At 40.9% G+C, this 19,590-nt stretch overlaps 1 protein-coding gene across 1 annotated transcript in view; it reads right to left on the bottom strand.

Annotated features, from left to right (window-relative positions):
* Window positions 1–19,590, bottom strand: part of LOC124544638 (ionotropic receptor 25a) — a 424,769-nt gene that overhangs the window by 156,979 nt on the left and 248,200 nt on the right. The window contains exon 12 of the mRNA XM_047123253.1: window positions 19,397–19,535. Within this exon, the coding sequence (XP_046979209.1) occupies window positions 19,397–19,535 (139 nt within the window). The remainder of the gene's footprint in view (window positions 1–19,396; window positions 19,536–19,590) is intronic.

Raw genomic sequence — 19,590 nt, 5'->3', positions numbered from 1 at the left:
TATTTTAACTGCTGTCACAGATAATCCACACATCAGTAGCAGACAAATTGTGTGAGAATTGGGAATCTCAAAAACGACGGTGTTGAGAATGCTACATCAACATCGACAGCATCCGTACCATATTTCTGTGCAACAGGAATTGCATGGCAACAACTTTGTATGTCATGTACAGTTCTGCCACTGGGCACAAGAGAAATTACAGGACAATGACAGATTTTTTACACGCGTTCTTGTAAGTGACGAAGTGTCATTCGCCAACAGCGGTAACGTAAACCGGCATAATATGCACTGTTGGGCAATGGAAAATCCATGATGGCTGCGACAAGTGGAACATCAGCGACCTTGTTGAGTTAATGTATGGTGTGGAATTATGGGAGGAAGGATAATTGGCCCCCATTTTATTGATGGAAATCTAAATAGTGCAATGTATGCTGATTTACTACGTAATGTTCTATCGATGTTACTACAAGACGTTTGACTGCATGACAGAATGACGATGTACTTCCAACATGATGGATGTCCAGCACATAGCTCACGTGCAGTTGAAGCGGTATTGAATAGCATATTTCATGACAGGTGGATTGGTCGTCGAAGCACCATACCATGCCTGCATGTTCACTGGATCTGACATCCCTGGATTTCTTTCTGTAGGGAAAGTTGAAGGATATTTGCTATCATGAGCCACCGACAACATCTGACAACATACGTCAGTGCATTGTCAATGCATGTGTGAACATTACTGAAGGCAAACTACTCGCTGTTAAGAGGAATGTCGTTACATGTATTGCCAAATGCATTGAGGTTGATGGACATCATTTTGAGCATTTATTACATTAATGTGGTATTTACAGATAATCAAGCTCTAACAGCATGCATTCTCAGAAACGATAAGTTCACAAAGGTACGTGTATCACATTGCAACAATTGAAATAAAATGTTTGAACATACCTAAGTTCTGTATTTTAATTTAAAAAACCTACCTGCTACCAACTGTTCGTCTAAAATTATGAGTCATACGTTTGTGACTATTACAGTGCCATCTATCACAAAGCGAAAAAAGTGGTCCAACTAAAACATTCATATTTCTTTACGTACCACATGAATATGTAATAAAAATGGGGATTCCTATTTTAAAAAAACGCAGTTGATATCCGTTTGACCTATGGCAGCACCATCTATCGGGAGCACCATCTGGTTTTACCTTTAAAGCTAGACAAGTTTCATTCTTTGTAGTTTTTTCATTTGACACTTATTTCATGAGATATTTGGCCCGGTTGTGATCAATGGACCACCCTGTATATGAGCTATATGTAAACTGAATGAGTTATTGACACTGCCCAAAGTAAATTAATGAGTTATTTTGTGAAAAGAATAATGTTTTGATACATCATTAAATATCTGTATGAAACAAAGTAAGAAAAATGCTCTTCAGTTTATTAATTATGTAGATACAGTAGAAGAAGCCCTAAAAGAGAAAGAAAGTCAATTTCTAGCAAAAATGGATTCAGGTTTAAAGGAAGCAGAGGAAAGGTTATGAGGCAGTATTGCTAAAACTACAAATCCATGCTTTTAGAGAAGTTAGATACTTTCACTGGTTATGCACAATAGGTGGCTAGCCCATTGAACGAAAATAGCAAAGGTTGCAGAATGCAGTAACACTTACCGGCAGCTGTACCTGTCAAGCAAGCACAATTTCCATGCGCTACACCAAAAGTGAACATAAACATGGCTGTAACTGACAGCGCAGTGTGTTTGTCAACATTACTTGCAGATGATGGCTTAATTAAGCATCAACACTTTCTGATATTTACCTCTGAAGAAGGGAGTGCTTGCTAGTAGATGCTTAGGAAGGATTGGTTTGTGGGAGAAGACTGAGAGGAAGAAGGAGATACAAGGTGATGGACAACATAAAGGGAAGAGTAAATTATGAAGACCTGAAGAGGATGGCAGAAGACCGTACAGCCTGGAGAACTACCATGTGAAAACCTGCCTTTAGGCAGAACACTGATGATGATGATGACCTCTGAAGGGAAAAGAACCAACCCCGTGGTGTTTATCAGAGCATTTCGAAATCTTTTATATTATACATGGACCGAAGCCCAGAAAATTAGATTTGTTGTTGGATACACACAGAGTAACATTCAACTATGGGCTACAGTCATGGCGGAATGTTGTCACTACTATGAACAGTTTGAGAGAGCCTTTCTGGATACATATTGCTCTGAGGCCGTACATGAGAGGCTCAGACATGAGGTAATCAAAGCAGCTCCATTCAGTAGCAAACATGGAAGCTAAGTGGCTATTTTGAAAAATATTTGAATAAAAGTAGATACTGGATTAAACTGGTATCTCAAGTAGACATCTTGAAAATTTTAAAGAGGCATCTACCTGCCCACATTAGGGAAAAACTCACTATAATTCTGGAACAAGACACCGAATCCTTTCTGTCTGTACTGGACTCAATAGACTTTATACACAAAGAGGCCAGTACAACCCAAGCCTGTTAATATGCATATAGTGGTACAGAGATTTATAGACCAACAAGTGAACAACAAATTCGTAGTACAGCACGGATGGCAACCTTACCCCACACAGACCTATGGTAACAGTAATGGTAGTCACAATGGCAATGGAGACAGCCATAAATCCAAGGGCAGATATAAAAGAACTGGGCAAAAATTTAACAAAAACAACTACAATGGGCAAGTGGAGTATGGACAGCCTGTACAATACATACAGACACAAGCTACTGGCAATAATCAGCCAATCACTTGACAAAGACAAAACAGTACCAGACAGCCGAATAATCCACAGACAGCAGAATTCAGCCAGTAAAGTAATGCATATATGCCAAGTAACATGCAAAGACATAGAGAACTTCAATTGAGAGCCTCACAGTGTACTAAATGGCGTAATCAAACACGAACAGTCCATATAGTGGAAGTTACGCCTAACCCAGAGACCGATGCCACTGCGATGCCAGAATACTTGAACTGTTCATGGTAGGCCCCCATTCTGTGACCTAGGAGGAGAGTGGGGGCATGAGCTGAAAATGTTTACATATTGAAAAAAGGGTTGTATACCCTCTAAGTTGTATATGTATATAATAATTTTAGATTTAGACTGCTGGAAAGTAACATTCCAGAATTTATGTTGGTAGTTGTAAAGGATTTTTTTTTGTGTTTTTTCTTATATGTCAAATGTGTAAATGATAAGATGAGTGGTTGTAACAAGGAAGAATTTTATTTTTATGTGTCTAGAGATGATGATACTCTAAACACAATGCTCCGCCTTGCGTGTAGCTCAGTTGAAAACAAATAAATGAATTAGTGAAATGTGTGGTAGCATGCAGTGCAATACACAACTCACCACAATGCAAGTGGCATCAGAGGGACGCACCCGCATGTGCGCTGGGGAGCAAGTTAGTAACGAACCACATGCACATGCATGCCAGAAGATACAGCTGGCTGGAGCACCCAAAACAAATTTGATGAGCTACAGTCCACACTAGCATTTGTAAAGCCTATTGAATATACAGGGACATCGAAAATTAAAAGAGAGTCTATCCTATCTACACAATACACACACACAGAGATAAGCTAACAGATTTCATACACAGGAAAGGGACACTACAAGACTTAAGCTATGCTACTATATACATTATATCTATATTTAACAATATTTACAAATTTAAGTATTGAAAGTGCATGCACTAATTATACTTGATGGATGAGAAAGGTCTCACGGGAGGTAAACAAACGAATACGGTATAAGTGGCAAACTGAATAAGAGGTCATACTGCACCTCTCATACACCTTATTTTTCAGATTTATAAGGTAAGTAGAGATGCAACATGACATTAAATTAGTTTTGTGATAGCACAAATGCACTCTGAAGTGAATGAATACATGGTTGAATATATGAAAAAGGTATCAGTAGCCATCAAGCCACTATAAACTTACCTATGAAGATTTAGTTTTAAGTTAGTATTAAGTTTTTTCTTCCAGGGTACAATGCATCAACATATACTCAAGTGAAGAAAGATGAATGCTTGTAAGGTGTTAGTTACCATATAAACATAAGAAAGGACCACATCACAAGTGAATATAGTTGTAAGTTTACGATATGTATGAATGTGATAGTGTAAAGGTATGTGAAGGAGAAAACAGTTGCAGTACATTGCATATCACGATGCTGAACTAAGGTTGAGTACTACCAAATAACCAAGGGGTTGAAAACTAACTACTGTGAGTGTTGACTACCCATGAAAGCATCAAACACCTGCATTACATTGAAATTTTTATGCACGTTTGTTACTTATGTAAACATTGTTTTACACTCATTATATGTAACATATTATATTGATGGTACAACTCTATAAACCTCAGGATATGAAATGGTTATCCTTTATAAAATGAACACAATTGTATCAAATACTTATTCAGTGTTTAAAAATGCAGCTGCGTTTTTAAACACTGAATAAGTATTTGATACAATTGGTATCATCAGATTTGAATTGTGTTTATAAACAACAAACTATTTTGTTTTTGGGATCACAGTTAAGTCTGTTAACAAGACATAACTGAGCACATAAGTGCCTTTTCAAGGAATTTCGACAATCCTGCAGTATGTAGATCCTTCCTGGAGAATGCTAGAGAGGTGAGGCCATGTGAAGTTCACTGAGCGACACGTAGTACCTATTGTAGCAACTATTGTTTACTTCTTTGATTCTTTTGATTTGATAATTATGCTCTGACAAGAGGTCATTGAAATTGAAATGAAATGTATGTCAATTTATGCTATAAATGAAAACAGAATCTATTAGTGTATGAATTTTATATGAAGCATGTATAACAAAACGAGAGTAAAATATGTACCCCTACAATTGGAAGCGAATAATGTAATGAAAATGAAATCTAACAAAATGTACTGAAACAAAATGACAAGTAATGACCCTGTATATAAAAAGGGGAGAGAATATGTTACAGACTGTAATGTATATGAGCGACGATAATGCCATGTCAGCAAATGAAAAGCACAAGTGTATTTTGTAATTGTATTTTATTATGTTATGTGTAGAGTATGAGGAAAGGACACTACAGAAACTTTATGTAATGCAACTGCATGAAAGATGCTCAAAAATCAAGCGCAAAAACATATGAAACACAGCTGCAAAGTGCTAAGTGTATGTATGTTAAAACAACACATAGGTGTGTATGTGGTAAACAAAAAACAGCAATATTTCGCATAGAATGAATTTTCTGTGCTTGTCAACGTCATAAAAGCAGCAAGGAATCTACCTTGTCGACGGATGTCAGATGTACGGCTGGTCTCTCACTAAATAAGTGAGAGTAACAAGATGAAATAAATTCCTCGGGCCACTGATATGGAAACGAGTTGTCACCGCATTGAAGGTTTCAGAAAGGATCATGCCACTGAACACGAGCTTCACAGATTTTTGCAGTGAAAGCTACTGTTAATGAATGACATGGACACTCTAGCCTCGCATGGGATATGAGGGTGCGAACTGTGGCAATAACAGACATTGGGCTGTGTGTCCATACTTTACAAGCTAAACACTGTGCAGATGTTGACTGTCAACAATGGGACTATGCAGTTACAGCATGCACTTTGTTAGGAGAGAAAACTTATATATGCATGTGTTAAAAGAAGCTGACATGCCCATATCAATTGGTAAGCATTCAGAATAACGCCAGTGGCCAAAAATAAAGGCTATGCCCCTATGGCCAGGATTATCAAACCTCAAGAAGGGAAACAAGCTCAGACACTGGGCACCTCCGTATGGCCTCAGTGCACAGTGGGGGGCAATTGTATTGAATTATATTATTTTTTCGTTCTTTTCTTTTCTTATATGTATTAAATATCTGTATGAAACAAAGTAAGAAATACGCTCTTCAATTTATTAACTCACGTATCTTCATAGTTTTGTTTTGAGAAGTGGCAGTGTACGGACATATGCTTGGATCCATCAACCCGGCATTGTTAAAAATGTGTATTTCAATTGCTCGTTAAAAGTGTTATAAAAAGTTATTAGAAAAGCAATATTTATTCACACAGTTAAGAAGTCAACTCCTATCTGTTCATCATTTCACTCGCCACCGAGATCTTGCATCAAGAGGTTCGGTGCAAACAAGACGAATTTACGTGATATCTGGAGGAGCATTCCTGCATCAGCATTGTCACAATCAAGACTAACCGCAATGGAATTCATGTGAAGCAGAACATAAATCAAATTGTGTTTATTGACCTTGAATATAACGACATTAAAGGTCTGTTGATATTGGTGTCAGTTATAGTTCACTCAGGATTGTGCACAAATTCATAAATTACCTTCAAATTTCTTTCAAGTTTTCTTTCCAATCAATTTTTCCAGTTATTCAAGCAATTATTAATGAATTTCCATTCCCATATCCCTATTCACCAATATACATTGTTTAAGTATAACACACATTTTTTTGTCAATTCATTTAATGACTGTATGTCCTCTGTGTTGTTGCCTTACTTGTTTTTCTGCTGCTCCAAAATGGGTTCATGTTCAAGTCTCACAAATTCTGAGACACCTTATTTTCCTCTGTAAGATCTGTGATGATGTAAAGTCAAAACCAGTTATCTGTTCAAATAAAATAAAATGTGAACAATAGTGTATTTTCTAAGATTTATTTTCATATGTCTTCCAATGATCAGAGTGACTGCCTTTCAAGTTATCTGTTTACTGCAAGAATAGTCATATTTGTATTGAATATTACTACTTGTTATGCAGTTAACAAGAATCTGCCATTCTTGATTCTACATTATTTGATGATTTGTAGAGCAAATGGTGAATAAGGCATGCATCCAATTTTCTTTTGCATTTATGGTTATTGTTTTATGACTGTTGATGTTGAGAAAATTGTTAGCGGAACATGGTTGCAAGGACGAAAATTTAGCTTCATTTAATTTATTCAATGAAGAAAATAAGAATATGTGACACACTTAATAAAACCATAAACAAATGCATTTAAAGAGTAATAACAGATCAAGAACTCTTTATTGCTGAAGATGGATACAAGGCAATGAAATCTTTAGGAGCCACATATAGAACTGCTATTCTTTCACTTTGCCTCAGTTTTATATAACATTAGTCTACAACTTCAGACATTTACAATCCTTGTGACAATTTCTCAAATTCTTGTCTGCACAACAATTTTACAAAAATGTCACCTAATGGTGACATTGTGAGTATCCAAAATGACTTTACAGCTGTTGCTCACATTCAATATCAACCACCTCTATCTGCTGAGGCGAGGCCATATATGCAAGATAGTGAATCATTCTTGTGCTTTTGTCATGGAAGGTATAAATGACATAGCTAAAAATTAAGCAAATGATGCTATCAGATACATGAAAGTGACACTCGGTAAGTTAATTGGCACTAAAGTGATTGTTGTTAACATTCCACATGAACATGATGTAATGGAACAATCTATTGCAAACATGGATGTGTGTAAAGCAAGGCTTAAAGCATTATGTAATAAATTTCACAGTGTGTCTTCGTTAAGTCAATAAGCCACAAAGAGATCTGCCACACAACTCATTGCATGCACATGAATAAGATAGGTAAAAAGATTGTCAGGAAATCATATGAAATTTTTCACAAACTGGTGCAAATAAGTGCACTGCCATGGAATGGCACAACCGACCCAAACAGGAGTTATCCCACAAACAGCCACTGCTGGCGACCAGGGAAACTTGTAAAGCCTGCTGGATGGCCTGGTAGCCCTAAATCAATTTTTGTAGTCCTAAAAACAATGAATCTGGTAGAGTGACTTGTCAAGCCAGTATTCAGCAAATCAATTTTATATTTGAATTATTCAGAAAAACTTTCAAAGTATTAGAAATAAGCACAATGAGTTGAGTATCATTGGAGGAATTGATAACTCTGACATTTTAGTTATTAGTGAACACTGGTACACAGATGAGTTAATTATTGTGTGTCAGCCAACCTCCAAAATCTCTTGCTCTGCCTTCAACAGACTGTGGCCTACACCAGCATGATACAAGACAAAAATTCAGATACCATGCAAATAGTCACAGAACAGCTTTACATGAAAGAAATACACTTCATGCTGGGCTAAAGCATGAAGTGCCCTACCAAAAGGTCTCACAGCCAATTCTACTAGAAAATAAAAATAGGCTACAAATAACTTTAATTGAAATTCCATTTTATTCTCTACACGAATTCTTTATCTTCCTGAAAAGTCCTTTGTAACTATGTCAGGTGCATAGTTTTAAGTAATTCACAAGTGATCCAAAGATAATGAAGATATATGTAACACTGTTATTTGTGTATTAAAAAAATTTAAAATATATTAGCAAGTAATATTTATTGTTACAGATCTTTAGTTTGTAATTTGTAAACTGATGTATTCAGAAGAATGACATCCTGAAATTGTGTTATTTCTAGGGATTGTATTGGATTTTTCAATGCTGAATAAAAACTATTGTTATTATTAAATCAGGTAATGTTGAGTTGCATAAAACAAATATCCTATTAATTCACTGTAAGGCACCCTCTTAATGTGAGTGAATAAATGCTGGAAATTGGCCATCTGGACTATGGGGACTGGGTAAACACAGTTCTTGGAGCCCACATAAGGACTAGTAACATTAGACATTGCCACTGAAGATGTTTCATAAATAAAAGAAGCAAAACATGTACGTCAAAAAAAGGTCTTCAATTTACACTCCTGGAAATTGAAATAAGAACACCGTGAATTCATTGTCCCAGGAAGGGGAAACTTTATTGACACATTCCTGGGGTCAGATACATCACATGATCACGCTGACAGAACCACATGCACATAGACACAGGCAACAGAGCGTGCACAATGTCGGCACTAGTACAGTGTATATCCACCTTTCGCAGCAATGCAGGCTGCTATTCTCCCATGGAGACGATCGTAGAGATGCTGGATGTAGTCCTGTGGAATGGCTTGCCATGCCATTTCCACCTGGCGCCTCAGTTGGACCAGCGTTCGTGCTGGACGTGCAGACCGCGTGAGACGACGCTTCATCCAGTCCCAAACATGCTCAATGGGGGACAGATCCGGAGATCTTGCTGGCCAGGGTAGTTGACTTACACCTTCTAGAGCACGCTGGGTGGCATGGGATACATGCGGACGTGCATTGTCCTGTTGGAACAGCAAGTTCCCTTGCCGGTCTAGGAATGGTGGAACGATGGGTTCGATGACGGTTTGGATGTACCGTGCACTATTCAGTGTCCCCTCGACGATCACCAGTGGTGTACGACCAGTGTAGGAGATCGCTCCCCACACCATGATGCCGGGTGTTGGCCCTGTGTGCCTCGGTCGTATGCAGTCCTGATTGTGGCGCTCACCTGCACGGCGCCAAACACGCATACGACCATCATTGGCACCAAGGCAGAAGCGACTCTCATCGCTGAAGACGACACGTCTCCATTCGTCCCTCCATTCACGCCTGTCGCGACACCACTGGAGGCGGACTGCACGATGTTGGGGCGTGAGCGGAAGACGGCCTAACGGTGTGCGGGACCGTAGCCCAGCTTCATGGAGACGGTTGCGAATGGTCCTCGCCGATACCCCAGGAGCAACAGTATCCCTAATTTGCTGGGAAGTGGCGGTGCGGTCCCCTACGGCACTGCGTAGGATCCTTCGGTCTTGGCGTGCATCCGTGCGTCGCTGCGGTCCGGTCCCAGGTTGACGGGCACGTGCACCTTCCGCCGACCACTGGCGACAACATCGATGTACTGTGGAGACCTCACGCCCCACGTGTTGAGCAATTCGGCGGTACGTCCACCCGGCCTCCCGCATGCCCACTAAACGCCCTCGCTCAAAGTCCGTCAACTGCACATACGGTTCACGTCCACGCTGTCGCGGCATGCTACCAGTGTTAAAGACTGCGATGGAGCTCCGTATGCCACGGCAAACTGGCTGACACTGACGGCGGCGGTGCACAAATGCTGCGCAGCTAGCGCCATTCGACAGCCAACACCGCGGTTCCTGGTGTGTCCGCTGTGCCGTGCGTGTGATCATTGCTTGTACAGCCCTCTCGCAGTGTCCGGAGCAAGTATGGTGGGTCTGACACACCGGTGTCAATGTGTTCTTTTTTCCATTTCCAGGAGTGTAGTTGCAAAGATGGAACATAATTCAATGAATTCTGAAACAACTAAGGAATGATGGAAAACAGAAAAAAATGAGGATATATTTTAAGATGCTACAAAAAAGATGATAGAATATATCAGCAATATATACATTTGGCTGTAGGTGTGTTTCCATATATTTTATTGTTTCTTATATTCTTGTACCCTCTTTTTATATGACCAGTATGTTTTACATGCATACTTACTGTTTTTAATCCTCACATTTAATAAGTTTGTACAATTTACTGTGCCATATGCTAAATAAATAAATATCTGCCATAGTGGCTTCCCTTTTTATGGAGGACATCAAGGATAAAGCACTTAAATCAGTAGCTCTGACATATATTTATGTTGAAGATATGTAGGCAAAACCTTTAGGGTTTGGCTGCATGAGGTCACAATGCAGCATATAATCTAATGAAACGTAGACTATGTGCATCCTGTTAGAACTTCAAGTTTAACACATATACTTTGGAACGACACAACAACACATATAAGTCACAGAGTAAGTTGACAAGTAAGACGTGTACACGTTAGCATTTGAATGAGCACTGAGTCCCAGTCTAGTGGCCGCTGCTCGGCTGGCCGCTTAGGTGGCGCAGCTGCTGCATGGCTGGCAGACAGCGCCGCATGTAGAGGACGCGCGTAATTGCGCGGCGGCACTTTGAATGATCGACGAGTCACAACACTTTTCCCCCCTTTGAAATTGTTGCACTGGTCTTGATGGAGGTGTCCTGGAGATGCCTAATGTCCATAGGCGTTGTTTGACTCACCGTAAAGTCTCCAGGAGGAGGCTTCCCGTACGGACGGAAGTGTCCCCGATGATAACGGGTCGAGATGACAGGAGACGTAGGGGTCAAATCTGCTGGGGCCCCATGCACCAATCTGCCCATTGCGGCAAGTCCAGTTGATATGACAGGAGACATGGGCGATGTGTTGGCGTCCGTTGGAGGAGGAGGCGAGTAGATTTGTTCTGACAGAGGATGGTCCTCCGGTTCCTGCATGGGCACGTCTCCTGGTGGCTGGCATTGCGATGACAGTGAGTGGGCTGCGTTGTGAGTATTGAGAGATGCCAAGATCCCGAGCATCAGGTAGAGCCAAAGGTGGTGTGGCGGCATTCTCGAACAGGCGTTGCTGGCACTCGAGGCCGAAGCTGGTCTGAATGACGCACTGCAACACCCGTGTCCATCTGGATTTCATGCAGGCATCTGCCACAGTGTCTTAAGATGCAGCCCGGGCTCCATTTTGGCCGCCTGCCATATCCCCGTACCCAGATGAGGTTGTCGGCGGTGAACCGGCCAAGTGAAGACACCTGCGGCCGTGAGGTGGGAGGCCGCAGACGATGAAGTAGCGTGCGGGGCTGTCGACCATGTAAGAGCTCAGGCGGGCTGTGGGCGCCCATGGGGGTGAAACGGTAAGATGCCAGAAACTGGAGAAGTGCATCATCAGCAGCAGAAGAAGTCAGAAGTTTCCGCATCTGAGCCTTAAATGTGCGGACCAGTCGTTCAGCCTCACCGTTGGACTGTGGAAAGGAACGGTGGGGCCGTGACATGTGTAATGCCATGACAACCACAAAAATCCGCAAATTCGGAAGAGGCAAATTGCAGACCATTATCAGTAACAAGAGTAAAGGGGAGGCCTTCCAAAGAAAAAATGCAGGCGAGAGCACTGGTGGTTGCCACGGTGGTAGGTGACGTGCAACGGACAATGAAAGGAAAGTTAGAGAAGGTGTCAATTACGAGCAGCCAATAAGTACCTAAAAAGGGTCCCGCAAAGTCAGCATGAATGCGCTCCCAGGGCTTCTCAGGCGAAGGCCACGGTGACAAAGATGACTTCGGGGCAGCGGCCTGTGACGCACAAGGGCCGCAGGCAGCGACCATGTGTGCTATTTCAGAGTCGATGCCAGGCCAGTACACATGACGGCGCGCCAGAGATTTTGTGCGAGACACACCCCAGTGCCCTTGGTGAAGGAGGCGCAAGACCGAAGCACGCAAAGATGCAAGTACCACAACACGCGGCGAAGCATTATCAGTGGAGAGGAGGATAACACCATCCCTAGCCGTGAGGCAGTAGCGCAAAGCATAGTAGTTCCGCAATGGATCAGAAGTCTTAGTGGATGGGCAATCTGGCCAACCCTTCTGAATACAGCGTAAAACCCAGGAGAGGGTAGGGTCAGAACCCGTAGCAGCCACCAGCCTGTCCCCAGAGATGGGGAACCTGTCCACAACCCACTGCTCGGCAACATCCAGGAGGAAACACAAAAGTTCGTCCCTATCGAATGCCTGAGCAGGACCCATGGGAAGGCGAGACAGAGCATCAGCATTCGCATGTTGAGCTGTTGGCTGGAAATGAATCTCATAATTGAAACGGGACAAGTAAAGAGCCCAACACTGGAGGCGGTGTGCAGCCTTGTCGGGAAGTGACGTTGATGGATGAAACAAGGAAACAAGTGGTTTGTGATCCATAATAAGATGAAATTTTGAGCCATAGAGAAAAACACCAAACTTATGAAGAGCATAAATGATGGCCAAAGCTTCTTTCTCAATTTGAGAATACTTTTGTTGGGCATCCGTGAGCGTTTTGGAGGCATAAGCAAAGGGTTGTTCCGAACCGTCAGAAAAACGGTGCGCAAGGACTGCACCGACCCCGTATTGAGAGGCATCTGTGGCAAGAACAAGATATTGGCCAGGTCAATAAGTAGCCAGGCACGGGGCCTGTTTCAGCATAGTCTTCAATTTCTGGAAAGCCGCTTCACATGACGCGGACCAGTGAAAAGGCATGTTTTTATGCAACAGGCGATGCAACGGCTAAGCCACCGAAGCTGCAGACGGTAAAAACTTGTGATAGTATGCTATTTTCCCCAAGAAGGCGTGCAGTTCCTTAACAGATGTAGGGCGAGGAAGGGCATCGATTGCAGCGACAGTTTGTTGAAGCGGACGAATACCATCCCGAGAGAGTTGAAACCCCAAGTACATGATAGATGCCTGAAAAAATTGTGATTTCTGAAGATTACACTTAAGACCGGCAGTCTGTAAGACATGAAAAAGTGTGCGGAGATTTTGAAGATGTTCTTCAGTGGTGGAGCCAGTGACAACAATGTCGTCCATGTAATTGATACACCCAGGGACAGGGAGCAATAATTGTTCCAAGAATCGCTGAAAGAGAGCAGGGGCGCTAGCAACCCCGAATGGCAAGTGTTGGTATTGATAGAGGCCGAAAGGCATGTTAAGGACCAGAAACTGCCGGGAAGCAGCATCGAGAGGAAGTTGATGATAAGCTTCTGACAGGTCAATTTTAGAAAAATACTGGCCTCCAGCAAGTTTAGCGAACAGTTCTTCAGGACGGGGCATAGGGTAAGTGTCGATGAGGCATTGAGCATTTACAGTGGCTGTGAAATCGCCACAGAGACGAATATCACCATTTGGCTTAGCAACTACAATGACAGGAGAGGACCACTCACTGGAAGTGACAGGAAGCAAGACCCCTGAAGCAGTGAGACGATCCAACTCCCGTTTTAACCGATCACGAAGAGCCACAGGAATGGGCCGAGCCCAAAAAAACTTAGGCCGAGCAGTGGGTTTGAGCGTGATATGAGCTTCAAAGTCGTTTGCATGGCCTAACCCAGGAGAAAAAAGGGACAAAAATGTCGTCGACAAGGAATCCAGTTGAGCATAAGGAATAGCATCAGAGACAATACTGACAGAGTCATCTATGGAGAACCCAAAAACGCGAAAGGCATCGAAACCAAAAAGATTTTCTGCGTTGCTCTGGTCGACCACAAATATGGGAACAGTGCGAACGACGAATTTGTAAGATACCTCAGCGTTAAACTGTCCCAAGAGAGAAATCTTCTGTTTATTGTATGTCCATAATTGCCGAGTGACAGGGGACAGGAGTGGAGAACCCAGCTGAAGATACGTCTGAGAATTAATTATAGTGGCAGCAGAACTGGTATCCACTTGCATGCGAACACCTCGACCAAGGATTTGGACAGTGAGGAATAACTTCCCTGAAAGGGAAGAAGTGCAATTGACAGACAACACACAATCAGAATCAGCATCATGTTCATGAACATCGTGTATGCGGTCGGATTTGCAAACGGAAGACACATGACCTTTCTTTTTGCAATTGTGACACACAGCCCAACATTGGGGACAATCCTCGTGTGAATGTTTCGTAAAACACCGTGGACAGGAAGGCTGCGCGTGGGACGCACTGCGGCCACGTCCGCCGGCGGGGACGCGCCGCACGCGTCGTCAACAGCACACAGAGGTTGTATTTCCCCGACATCACCCCACGCCTCTATTTGTGCCCCACTGGTGCGAGAAATTTCAAAAGACTGCACAGTGGAGAGAACTTCATCTAGAGTCAGATTCGCCGACTGAAGGGCACGTTGCCGAACTTCTTTGTCGGGCGCCGACTGGATAATAGTATCCCGTACCATGGAATCGGCATAGGATTCTTTGTGAATGTCAATAACAAATTGACACTTTCGACTGAGGCCGTGAAGTTCAGCATCCCAAGCACGATAGGATTGATTTGGTTGTTTTTGACAACGATAAAAGGCAACACGAGAGGATACCACATGCGTTTGCTTTTGAAAATAGACAGACAGAATTGAGCACATTTCAGCAAAGGACAAAGACGCAGGATCCTTCAAAGGAGCCAATTGCGACAACAACCGATACATTTGAGGTGAAATCCAGGAAAGGAACAGAGACTTACATGGTTGTTCGTCCGTGACACGAAATGCCAAGAAGTGCTGTCGAAGACGTTTTTCATAATCAGACCAGTCTTCCGCCATCTTGTCGTAAGGAGGAAAAGGAGGTATAGCCAATGCCGAGAAACGCCCCACATTTGACGCCGCGACAAAAACCCGAATCGCCGCTGTTAGAAGCGTTTGCTGTTCAAGGAGATTTTGCAATAGTTGCTCAACAGTAGCCATGGAACCCTGTGAGTCAACGGTGAAAAGGAAAAATCCCATCCTCGTCGCCAATTGTTAGAACTTCAAGTTTAACACATATATTTCGGAATGACACAACAACACATATAAGTCACAGAGTAAGTTGACAAGTAAGACATGTGTACACGTTAGCATTCGAATGTGCACTGAGTCCCAGTCTAGCGGCCACTGCTCGGCTGGCCGCTTAGGTGGCGCAGCTGCTGCATGGCTGGCAGACAGTGCCGCACGTAGAGGACGCGCGTAATTGCGCGGCGGCACTTTGAATGATTGGCGAGTCACAACACATCCTAGTAGTTTTTTCATTGGAAGTGGAGAAAAAATAGAAAGTATCCTTTTCTGAAAGCAGCAGTTCATTTAAATAAATAAAAAAAAATTAAATAAAAAAATAAAAAAATAAAAAAAAATAAAAAAAACACTGTGTCTATTGAAATCCATCATATGCTGATTTGCTTTATGAGTTACCAGCTGTCATGATTTAGCTCAACACAACAATGCATAATGGACATAAATTCTGTGATCTTGAGGTATACCAGATTCTGAGAGCCTAACATCAAAATTTAGTCACAATTTTGTTTTTTGGAACGAATATCCCAAGAAGCAGATCCACTGTGCATTTAACCTGTACTGTTTTTATTAAATACAGTAAACAGCCAGAAGGTGCAGACTACTCCTTAATTATAGTTTTCTTGTCTCATAGGAGTGGTATGTTCAAAATCAACAGACATTTCAAGGAACACAAAATAAAATTTGTTTTCTGCTCTCCAGCATGAATACAAATGTTGCTGGATTCTTTAAAAGATGATACTGGTCTAAGAATCCCAAAAGTGTGTTAAGATCTCTTGTCTGTATGAGAGAACACATTAGTTAAGGACAAATGCAATGAATACAGGCATAACATTGGACTAAGTCCGCCAGAAACATCTGCTGCTCCTGACCACTGTCTTGATATTAGACACAACATGAGTATGGATAGTTCAAGATACTATCTATCACCCACTTCAATGTCCCAAGGATGCTTCCATATAGAAACAGTTAAAATATTTATAGACAATGACTTAATCAACAGAGATATAGGACATCACTTCAGTAGTGATATGGGAACCAGTTTTGATGATACTAAGATATCAGGGGTAAATGAATCTAATGAAAATGCACTAATAGAAGCTCAAAGCTATGATGGCCAGATAGGTGATAAAACAGCCTTCCCAAGCACATATACCACATGTGGTTTGTGCCCAGTTATCAATTGAAAACATAAAGTCTGAAAATGAGTCCATGATCATATTTTTGGCACTTTATTTTACAGGTATGTCTTGATCACACAAACTTTTGCACTTCACTATTACCGGTTTTGGCTACTGCCATCTTCAGATCATTAAATATTCTGATGTAGTATCAACATGAAACTAAACATGCAGGTAGATAGTAAGTGCACTTACTATGTACCTATATGTTTAGTTTCATGTTGATACTACTTCAGAATATTTTATGATCTGAAGATGGCAGTAGCCAAAGCCGGTAATAGTGAAGTGTAAAAGTTTGTGTGATCAAGATGGATCTGTAAGTGTTTGCATCCAGGCTAAATATGTTGTACAATACTCAATCTATTAATTATAATGTGAAAAATATTAAAATTAAAACTGATTTTTTCATTGATACAATCCATAAATTGTGTTTCTGGGAGGGGGTCGAGTGTGAACGTTATCTGATGATGTTACAATGCCTCCCCATTGATGAGCATCTGCATTGGTTTAGCAAGCCACCAGATAAATTGGCTAACCACAACAGCACCTTATAGTTAAAGCAGTACCTGCATATGCTGAGCAGTTACCTCATATAAATCTTGAGCATTTACTAGAAACACCAAATACATATTTAAACACACTACAAATATAACAGTTGGTTACTGTTTCCAACAATATACTGTTTGGGCTTGTTCCAGAAAGTCAATGTAATAGCATACATTGATGAGCCAAGACATTAGGACCAACTGCTTAATAGCTTGGTCATCCATCTTTTGAATGAAATACATCACTCCTTCTGCATATCAGGGATCTGACAGTTTGTTGGTAGGTTTGTGGAGGTATGTGGCATTTGGTGTCCCTGCCCAGGTCATATAATTTGCATAAATAATGGGCTACTGATCGGTGTGTGCAGTGATGGTGCCCATTAGTGACCCAGATGGGTTCCATAGGATTTACATCAGGCACATTTTGTCACTGAGACATCAACATGAGTTCACTATAATACTCTTCAACTCTTCTGGTTCCAGGAAATGGAAAATTATACTGCTGGGAGATGACACTGCCATTGGGGATGACATGAGGCATGAAGGGATGCAGGTAGCTTGCAGCTATCAGCATTACTACCACAGGTCCCACAAAATTGCAGGAGAATGTCTCCCACAGCATAACACTGTTTCCATCAGCTTATGGCCATCGCGCACTATACATTTTGAGCTGCAATTCACCTTGATGATGGCATTTGTGGAGATGACCATTGACCTAGTGTAGCAAAAATGTGATTCACCCAAAGAGATGACACATTTCCACTGATCAATGGTCAAATCTCAATGATCCCATGTCCACTGTAATTGCAATTGATGAAGTCTTTGGGTCAACATGTGAACAAGTAGGGGCAGTCTGCTGCAGTGTTCCATGTTCAACAACAATATACATGTGCTCCAAAACACTTATGTGTGCACCAGCATTGTGCTCTTTCAGCATAGATGTATCAGATTATCATCTATCCTACTTTACAGAACAGACAAGCCTCTGAACTGCACTTTCTGTGACGAACTATGGACAGCTAACCATTTAGCACCTAGCGGTAGTTTCACTGTCCTACCTCTTTCTGTAGATACTCATGACAGTAGAACATGAACTTTCAACCAGCTTCACTCTTTTTGAAATACTCGTTCATAGGTTCTGCATAGTAATAATGTGTCCTTTGTTAAAGTCACTTATCTCAATGGATTTCACCATTTGTAGCTCATATCTTTGCTAGGGAGATTCCCTATCTGTGTCTATTACATTGACATACTTTTGCTGCCATATCACATGCCCGCAATTCCACCAGGTGGCATCCAACATCACAATAGGCAGCAGTCATAATGTTTTTGCTGACCAGCACATATTTTTTGGATTTTCCATAAAAAGAAAAAATGAAACATATTTTCACCATAAAGTGTCAAAAGAGGATGTAAAAACTGGGTGAAAAGGGAAAGGTGGGGAATAGCATCAGTTTATATTTGATTACTAAGTGTCATAAAATTCTACCAGTCTGATTCACAATAATTGATGATTGACAAATTATTATTGTAACAATGCCTATTTAAATTTTGTGAGTGTCACTGCTATGGCATTACCCTTGTTATTCATCCAAATTACATATTAAACAGGAACAAAGGAATCAAATCTATCAATAATAAAATGATAGCAGTATTATTTACATATTTTAGAAAGAGAAATTCAGTGTGAAAACTGTACCATAAAGGTTTTTACAAATTCACTAAAAATTTAATTTAACGAACAAATGATTACAAACTATACGTTTAGGTGCCCCTCCCTATCCATGAACAATAGAAAACAAATTCTTGGGCACACTTTTCCTTCAGCAACAACATAAAGATATCTGTATCAGAAATAGGGTCATTCATAAACATTCCAGAATATCTGATTCAACTGATCCAAACTTTTATACGTGTTTATCAAGACTACTGGGAGTTCAATCCCCTGATAGTACATTCTGATTACTTGTCAGAATACTTGTAAATTTAGAGTTTTATCATGCAAATACTCCTTTTAGTACAAAAAACACTAAAGTTAATGTAATAATGAAATGATTAAATGGTTCAGTCACCTCAAATGTATGACATTAACATACTAGAATTTTAAAATGCATTACAAACATGTCAGATGTAGTATAATCACGTATTAGAATTTTAAAATTTTATTCACATATCAGCTAAAATATTTGTTCAGGAAGTTCCATTCAGACTCAGTCTGTTACTGTAACTGCATTAGAACAAGAAAAAGCTCTATGTGACAAATAATGAAATATTTCACTGATTTTATTCACAACAGACAGTATGAAGTGTAGCATGTTATATCTATAAAAGTCACACATTACATGAATGGTAATGTATGGCTACATGCTTCATAAGGGGTAATTATGGATTAAATTTGGAATCTTAACATTATAATTATTGAAAGTCATAATATAAATACACAAATACATGTTAAAGATATTACCTGTGGTGTTAAAGATGTCATGCAAAACCAAAGGCATTCTTTTAAATCAAATTCTCGTTTCTCTTCATCGTCTTTATATTTTTCACGATTATTCTGATAACTGTAGGGACTCCAGCGATCAAAGACCCACATTAAGAAACTGCAACACCATCAGTTGAAAACTATGTAATGGAGTCTAGAATTGCAAGGTACAA

The sequence above is a fragment of the Schistocerca americana genome, chromosome 1, assembly GCF_021461395.2.
Source record: "Schistocerca americana isolate TAMUIC-IGC-003095 chromosome 1, iqSchAmer2.1, whole genome shotgun sequence".
Taxonomy (NCBI): Eukaryota; Metazoa; Arthropoda; class Insecta; order Orthoptera; family Acrididae; genus Schistocerca; species Schistocerca americana.
The sequence above is the reverse complement of the archived record's forward strand: the minus strand, read 5'-3'. Positions and strand labels throughout refer to the sequence as shown.